The sequence below is a fragment of the Momordica charantia genome, assembly GCF_013281855.1.
Source record: "Momordica charantia cultivar OHB3-1 chromosome 5 unlocalized genomic scaffold, Mcharantia_2.0 BLBB01000005.1, whole genome shotgun sequence".
In the NCBI taxonomy this organism is placed as follows: Eukaryota; Viridiplantae; Streptophyta; class Magnoliopsida; order Cucurbitales; family Cucurbitaceae; genus Momordica; species Momordica charantia.
This window is the reverse complement of record NW_028275163.1, coordinates 10,863,787-10,872,946: the sequence shown is the minus strand read 5'-3', so window position 1 is coordinate 10,872,946 and position 9,160 is coordinate 10,863,787. Positions and strand designations below refer to the sequence as shown.

The window sequence follows — 9,160 nt, the reverse complement described above, 5'->3', positions numbered from 1 at the left end:
CACAACCATAGCGGCAGTGATGTCGTCCGTCTCTGCAAGGTTGGCTTGTGGAGTAGCCTTTTGAACTTTCCTATCTTTCCTCTGAGTATACTGATAGTTGTGCCCGGGTTTTCCACAGCAGTAACATACTAGTTTGGATTTCTCGATTCTTCCACTAGTGTTTTTTGGTTGGAAACCTTTATTCTTTTTAGCTATATACCTTGCAATTTGCTTCGCTTTGTTCTTGAACCTATCTTTGGAAGCACCTAGAAAATTTAACTAAGTTAGCTTTAACAAAATTTAAGGATTGGGAAGAGATCTTATCCTTTAGCCTGTTGGCTTCCTCCGTGCCCACGTAACTGATAAGTTATTGTAGAGTCAGGTCCTTATTCTTATATTTCAGGTGTTTGCGATAATCACTCTCGGAAGGAGGGAATTTCTCGAGCAATGCATTGACCTGAAAAATCTCGCACATCTTCATGCCTTTAGACAGAAGATTTGCCACTAGGTTCTCGTACTCATGAACCTGATCCATCATCAGTTTGTCGTCTGACATTTGAAATTATAGCTATTTACCGGCAACGTACTTCCTGCCTGCATCGTCCCCACCATATGTAGACTCTAACGTGTCCTAAATGACCTTTGTAGATTTTTGGACTACAAAGAGATCAAAGAGAGGGTAGTTCATATGGTTGAGAAGATGCCCATGAACCGTTTTGTTATCTTTCTCAAATTTGTCAGCTTCGACGATAGCAGTAGTAGACTTCCCGGGATCAACAACAACAACTGAAATGGTGGCAGCAGCAATGACAGGCAAATCAGTGACGACTACAGTGATGGAAGCTGCAGTGGCAGCAACGGTAGCAGTGACGGTGGTAGTGGTGGCAACGGTAGCGACGGCGACGGCGACGAGCTGAGTAGTAGTGGGGATGTAATTGATCTCCAACTACTCAAGAAAATCAGTAACTTCTGTGACCATGAGCGGTAGCTAGATCCATAAAGTGGTTCCAATTTTGACAAGTCCACAGGACCTTCCCGATCGGATAGCAGCCATGGGTAGATGAGATTTTTGCTTTCAACTTGTTGGAAAAGAATGCAAAAATGGAACCGTATGCAAATAATTGTGTTGTGTCGTGGACAGGACCACTGCCTTAAAAGTAAAATCGACACGACCTTGGTGCTAAATCGTTGTATTGCCAGAATGCTTCCTAAGGTTAACACAACCTCCAACTCAGACGTGCACTCGTAAAAAAGGAGTGGAATCAAACTCCCTCAGAAAATTCTTAAAGAAAACATAAATTGAATAGAAAGAGAGAGAAGATAATGAGATGATGAAATAGTGGAGGGAAAAACTTAATTTATAGCGATGGATAGGTCCATAATAGAAATTTAATTTGTAAAAATAAAAACTTCAAAAAATTTAAGGCTTTCCATTTGTCCCTTGACTACCACAAATCTCTCCATCCTTGCTAACTATCATATTTATCCTTCCGACTCAGGTTGTTCATGATGTTGAGCGGATTCTGCGTTCTTTCCTATGGAAGAGGCGTGAGAGTGAGCGATCGGGGACTAAGGTGGCTTGGTCTGATGTGTGTATTCCTTTGCGGAAGGGTGGTTTGGGTGTGCGTCACCTGGAATCTTGGAATTCTGCAACTATAATGAAGCTGATCTGGCTTTTCTAGCTCTCTTTGAGTAGCTTGGGAGGAGGCTTATATTTTTTGGGGATTGTATTTGGACTGTTCCTGCTTCCCCTTCGCTCTCTTGATGTTGGCGAGATATTCTTTCTGTATGGGATGTTTTTCGGCCTCTGGTTCAGTTTGCTATTGGAGATGGTAAGCGTTGTTTTGTGTGGCATGATGTTTGGCTTTCGGGGCGTCTAATTTATCCGAGGTTTGGTGATCAGATTATCTATGATGTTGCAAGCTCATCCAGGCGAAGGTTGAAAAATAAGATAAACACATAATGTTTATTTTTGTAACACAATTAATACCAAAAAAAAAAAAGTTCTACCTCAATAGAAACTCATACGGTTGACATCTCTCTTCTTTACCCTCCGCCACTCCCCACCCCACTTACAGCATTGTCAACCACCTTGTTGTTCCACCATTGTATCCCTTGCTCCCTTGGTCATTTTCATCCACTCCCTACCCCACTTACAACTATGTCACCTCCACAGTTGTCTCCCTTGCTTAATTCCGTCCATTCCTCGCCCAATTCCCGTCCATTTCTATTGTCTCCCTCACGATACCCATTGATCGTGTCTCACTTTGTGTGCTGTCCTCTTTGAGTTATGGTATGTTATTTTCAAATATATATTTAAGAGTGAGATAGATGGTTTCTAAAATCTAGGAGAGGAAATATAGGAAAGAGAGATAATATAATAACAAACAGATTTGAGAATCTTTGTCAAAATCAAATCTGTAAAATAGTTGGAAAAATTGGAATGGATATTTTTTATTAACAAAAACTATTTGACCATGTTTCAAAACCAAGTGATAAATAGGGAACCTACTATCATAATCTTTTTATAATTTTTCTTCACACCTTGGTTTCTAGACTTTAAGTGGTATCTCTGTTGGGCCCATAACTATGGCTTCGGGCTTGAGGCTTGTCAAGCCCAAATGGGACATAATTCTTCAAAAGTTAAAGTTGGTCTATCGGTAGAAATAGATGATACTACAAGACCTACGCCCTTGCCAATGAAACTATCCCTTGGAGGCGAGGTAAGTTATATTATAGTGTAAATATATTAAAAACGAAGTAAAGAAAATCAACGCAACAAACCAACCTAACAAAAAAATTACTAAATTCAAAATTTTGAAAAAAAATCAAAACAATAAACCTTAAATTAAAAAAATCTAAAATCAGTTGGAAAATAAAAAAGAAAGATCACACTTAATAATATGTAAATATAATATTGAAATAACGTCCAAAATTTCTTTAGAAGTCTTAAGAAAATCTAAAATTAACCAATAAAATCTATGATTGAAAAATGAACAAAAGAAAAAGTGTGTGAAAAAAAACATAGAATATGAAAATATACATAAAAAGAAGGGAAATTGCAGTGGGGAGCAAAAATCTTTTACGTATTTGAAAATATGTTACCTGTTTTAAATTTTCAAATACAACAAAAATTTTCACATATATCAGTTGTATATCAGATACTCATATCAGTAGTATATCAGATGTATATTACATAGATATTGCAAGTATATTAGACACTCATATCAGTAGTATATTATACACATATATCAGTAGTAAGATATATTACAGATATATATAATTTGGGTAAAGTTGTCATTCTAAAATTGGACCTCCGTTTTTTCTAAAAAGTGCTATATTTGAAAAAACTAAATATAATTACTATTTTGCTAATTTTACTAAATGCTTTTGACATATTTGCAACTATCCCTGAATAGAAAAGAGGAATAAAAATCATGTCTAAATTTAGGGGGAAAAAAAGACCAAAAATCCTCTAGCTCACCAACAAACATATGAACAGAAAGTACAATAGATTAATTCCCTAAACATCCTCCTCAAATTGATGGATCAGTTTGGAAGATAACAAGCACAAAATATCCACAGACAATGGCTTAGTAAACAAATCGACCTTACTAAACTCTTGCATCCTTACACTTTCTCAGGAACAAAATGAAAATCAATCTCATTACACTTTCTCAGGAACAAAATGAAAATCAATCTCAATGTATTTTATTTGAGCATGAGCATAAATCCCAGGATTCATGACAAGGAAAGATTAGAGAACTTATTGGCACAATAAAGTAGGCACCAAAGACAAATAGAGATCGATTCTTTCTTGTTACTCCAGCTAGTCACTATTGTTCCAGTAAAAACTTGCTACACAGTAAAAATATCTAAATCAGCAATTGCAATCATGAAATAGTTTCTATAGAAGCAATTACCCCAAGTCAGTGAGTAATTAGCTATGGGGTTTTTGGTATGATATTTATCAATGGGCAAAAGTTTCTTCATTCGATCCACACCAATTTACAAATAACAATTTTCAAAGATCTTATATTCATAATCTTACAGAGAAGCTTTATACATACAATCACTTACAACTGGCTACGGTTAACTATATATAATCAATCACTCAGCTGGCTGCTGATGTACTAAAGAATCAGCAGGCTGGGTGGGATCCAACCCAGGAAAAGGAGAAAAAAATAAAATAAAATAAACCTACAACTTTGCTGGGCCTCCCAAATATAGGACCCCTGGATCTTCTTTACAGGCAAAAGCACTTGTATTAAGGATAGGACATGGGTGGTTGCTTCATCCCACATAGGCATTCTCCTTGGAGTCTTGGGCAGACTTTATTCTAGTTGAAGGAGGAGGAAGAGGAATAGGAAGAGGCAGTTGCTCCAACTCCGAACGCGATGGTTCTGATTCTATTTTAACTCCGCTCAAGGGGGCAGGGACCAGGACGGTGCCGGGGACCTCTTCTGCTGGCTTAGGTGTGTAGCTGAAAGAGAGTTCTTTGTTAACGGCAAGTGCCACAAGTTCTTTCTCCTCCAACCCTTTGGTGGGACCAATGCTGCAGCGATCGGTGTTGTGCTTGGCTAATGCATCCTTAAATTTCTTGATCTGTGATATTCAGACCAATTCTTTGTCAATCAACCGTTGGAGGAACAAGTGTATCATCAGAGACAAAACAAAAATTTGATACTTATGAGGCAGATGAAACCACAAGACTGATCTACGCCAAACAAAAAAAAAACATTTCTAATACAGTTCGAACGACAAATTGAAACAGATAAATGACAGGCAACTTCACCAAAAGGACAAAGATACTACATCCTAATCTATTAGTACCAAAAGCAACTTCTAGTTAAGAGACTGAATTGAGGAAAAACCCAAAGCATTTAGGAAGAGCACGCTTCTTCATTCTCACTCAAATATTATGATGATATTAAAACGGCAGGACACACCCAAGTTCCAACCTATTCAAAGATTCTTACCGTCACATTAGTACAGCTGAAGCTGCAAAGACGACCATGAGCACCTCTGTAAAAGCGAAAAAAGGGCAGCACATGGACACCAAGACTGTAACACATGGATTTGTGCTCTTCATAGTTCACTTGCAAAAATTGAACATCCGGATTCATCTCAGCAAATTGGCATATCTGCATATCACATGCAAGCTTTTAGGACTAGGAAAACTTGGAAAACCATTTTTCTGGACTACAAAGAATGAGGGTGACCTTCGGGTGAAGAGCTTTGCAGCCACCACAACCAGGGGAGAAGAAATCTACGATAACAAGCTTATCCCCAGCATTTAAAAGAGATTCCACAAGGTCGTGTGCACCAGTCACCTCTTTCATATTAGGTTGTAACCCTTTTTCCCACCATTTCTGAGCTTTCGGAATCCGCAAGCCACTCTATTAAATAGCAACAAAAGGGTTTATAAACAAAATGGACAATAGATTCTTTACATAATTAAGTGGTAACCAAGAAAGAACACAAAAAATAACAAAAGTAGATTCTTCCATATCTGAAATATCAATTTAGGTGAACGGAAATTCAGAAGTACAAAATCCAGAAAAGTAAGAGGACAGAAAACAGAGTTCTGTCCACAATCACCCAGATCACAACAAGAAGATATAGTTGAGTTTCACAATCACAATCCAATAAAGATAAAAACACAGAGAAGCTAATAACAGTCGAGAGATAAATATCTATCTGGGTTCACAAAGATTAAAGCAAAGGACAGATACCTTAGGTTCTAACAATAAGTAAACACAAAAAACAAATCACGAAGAAATTTAACCTAGAGGAAACATATAAATTGACAGTAGAAGCCGTATATTGCAAAATAAAAAACCCTATTATCAGAAGAAGGGTGAAAATACAAGGGCTTTGAAATTAAAATTAGGGACAGCGGTACCAACATGGGATGTCGTCGAAAATCGCGCAGGAGAAACATAGCTCTCGGAGAGGGCGCCCTTGGCTTCTCGAAAATCGATTCCTCTGCCATAGGAGTCGCCGCTCGAAAAGGGCCGCGAGGTGGACGGTAATTTCACAAAGAGCCGCTGCCAATTCAAGGAACGCGAAGAAGAAGAAGAAGCGGCGACGGATTTAAGGCAGCAAACAGGAGGGGGAAGATGACGAGAAGAAGAATAGGAACGAGAAGGGGGAGGAAAATTGGTCTTGCTGAGAGCATCGGCCATTAAAATCGACGATTATTCGCTTGAAATCGGTCCGATTGAAGTGGGAATCGAATCTGGAGGGGCGCGATGATCGGGATTGGGATCGAGAGGGGGGGCGCTGTCATGAATCGAAGAAGAAGAAAAGGGGGAAAAGGGGGGAGAGAAGTTTCTAGGCGAAGACTTGGATAAGGGAAGATGAAGATCGCGTAATTTTCGAGTTTTGTGGATATAAAAAGGTGAAAGTGCAGAGCAGAACACGGAGCCTTCGGCACACGTGGCGCCACCAGGACAGAGACTGAAATGGATATTATTTTGTCTAATTTCATTATGGATAAAAAAATAGATAACATTCAAACTATCTTTCCTTTTTTTTTCCCTACCTAATTGGGCAGACGACTATTTTGTCCAATTTAATGTTTTACTAGGATGGGGAGAGAGAGAGAGCGATGAGGGAGACTTTTTTTTTTTTTTTTTTTTTTGGGTTTAAATTTTAGGATTACAATTCAAATATTATGTGTAAATTACCCCAAGTTCAAAGGAGGATTCTAATTCATATATTTTGACGTATTAAATCTATATTTGAAATAAAGAAAAATTATCGAAACTTTATATTAAAAGAGATCCATTAAATTTAAAGGATGTTTCTAATATTTTGACTTATCAAATCTATATTTGAAATGACTTCATTAAGAAAAATTATCGAAGAAAGTTTTATATTAAAAGAGATCCATCTTATTTTGTGGAGATCGAACTCACAAACTCTTGATTGGAGATATATATTAATTATGACTGAGCTATGTTTGCTTTGATAAAAAAATATTCATCTTCATTATATTAATTAGAAACCATTTGAGAGGAAAGATAAGAAAACCAGCCTAAAGAATAATCTCTCTAACTATAAATGAGAGAATTTTACGTGCAATGTGATTTAGAAATTAGAATCTCACCCTCGAAATCTAACGAGGTTTAGGAATAATTTTTTGAACACAAACTTCTACATTTAGTTTTGCACTTCTCCACACGACATGGAACATCTATATTTATCTCAAGAGCACCATGATCCAGAGCTGTATTAATCTTGAACAACCATTCCTCTAAAAGAAATTCTAAATTGAGACTAATTCACCCCCAGCTAACTCCCTATGAATAATTTCTGATCCAAAACGGTAATTCGTCTCCACATCAGCAACTTCATCTTCTAGGTATGTTGATTTTTTTTTTTTTGACATAAAGGAACTAAACAGGCTAAAAATAAATATTCAAGTGGCACACCCAGGAAGTTGGGTAATCCCATGCCAAATAGAAACCCCCATTGCCGAAGCCCGACGAGCAACCATGTGAGCCAAAGAATTTGCTTCCCTTTTGATGAAAGTGATAGAGACCACCGATTTTTTCACCATGAGGGATTTAATTTAATCAACAATGCAATAAATTTCAGTGATATCTGCGTCGGCGTGTTCAACAACTTCTCCATCTCCAACGAATCCGTCTCCAGATAAATCTCTTTATGGTCTTCATTACTGATGCTTCTTAATCCCTCCAAAATCGCCAAGGCTTCTAAGAACTTGATGCTTTTCTGTTCCCTAACAGAGGCATTGCCGACGAGGACACTTCTCCAACCCAATCTCGAATCACCCATCCAATCCCACCCCGATTTTGGTCGTCAAACCAGGATGCATCAGAGTTCATTTTCCAGATATTTAAAGGGGGGGACCAGATTTCACGAACTTGTGCTTGAATTGACGTTGTTGCTGGGTCCGGGCTATGCCTTATCATGCAATTAGAATTTGAGCACAAGTTGTTGTCCCTTTTGTGATTATGAGTAGAAATTTCCTGGATATGGATTTGCTTGTCAATGTGAAGTGCCAAAATTTGCTGGTTGGGATCCTCGCCTCCAAACACCACCTTGTTTCGAAAAGTCCATATTTGCCACACCATGAAAATTGTTTTGTTAATCACTTCTTGTGTAGAATGAATCACAATCCAGTCCCAATAATCTCTGCCTGTTTGCATCAACCTGTCACCAAAAACAGAGCCAAAATCACAATCCACAAAAAAATTCCATAAAGGTTTCGTAACCTTACACTCCCAACAAAGGTGCTTGGCCGTCTCTTCATATTTCCTGCACAGAGGACACAAAAAGTCAGGGCGAATACCTTTTTTAAACAAATTAACATTTGTAGGTAAAATATCAGTCAAGAGTTTCCAGCAACAAATCTTTGCTTTTGGGGTGACTTTAGATTTCCATAAACAATTCCAAGTGCGCCTCTGTAAGTCATTGTTAGAGGAGGTTGCCTCTTCTCTCATTTGGTCAGCAGTGTCTAAATAGTAGGCACTTTTTACAGAGAAAAAGTCTTTTTTATCTGGAACCCAAATAACTTCGTCTTCCACGTCCCTCCTTGGAATAGGAATATTGATAATAAGATTAGCTTCGGAGTCTATGAAATTGGCTCGAATCGTTTGTTCGTTCCAAAACCCTCTAAATATCATGATTGAAGCCATATTGTTTTCTTTCATGTGACGTGGGCAAGATAAGAGATTATAGCAACCATTTCTTGGGAGCCAAGGGTCTACACCAAGAGAGACCGAATGGTCGTTGCCTATCCGCCAACGAAAGCCTTTCGCAAAGAGCTCTCGTCCCCATAGAATACTTTGCCAAGTATAGGAGGGATTATTTCCAAGCTTTGCTTTTATAAATAACAAGCTATTCTAATTTTTCATAATCCTCCAACTTTGCTTAGCAAGCATAGCTTGGTTAAAAGCTGGCAACTCTTTGAATCCCATACTACCTTCGCTTTTAGGGATACATAGTTTCTTCCAGCTTTGCCAATGAATTTTCCTTCGATCCTGAGATGAGCCCCACCAGAACTTAGCATAAAGGCCATTAATCTCATTACAAAGGTTGGAAGGGAGCTTAAATCAACTCATCGTATAATTAGGGATTGCTTGAGCAACTGCTTTAATGAGAATCTCTTTTCCTCCTGCCGAAAAAAACTTTCCTTTCCACCCGTGCA

General features: G+C 38.1%; 1 protein-coding gene across 1 annotated transcript; it reads right to left on the bottom strand.

Moving 5' to 3' along the window:
- Positions 1-3,945: 3,945 nt before the first annotated feature.
- Positions 3,946-6,353, bottom strand: ACHT4 (atypical CYS HIS rich thioredoxin 4). The gene is made up of 4 exons (XM_022300221.2): positions 5,889-6,353; positions 5,202-5,378; positions 4,959-5,123; positions 3,946-4,584 (listed from the first exon to the last, which is right to left on the bottom strand). The coding sequence occupies exons 1-4, from the start codon at positions 6,165-6,167 to the stop codon at positions 4,273-4,275; spliced, it is 933 nt and encodes a 310-aa protein (XP_022155913.1). The 5' UTR covers positions 6,168-6,353; the 3' UTR covers positions 3,946-4,272.
- Between the last annotated feature and the right edge of the window lie 2,807 nt (positions 6,354-9,160).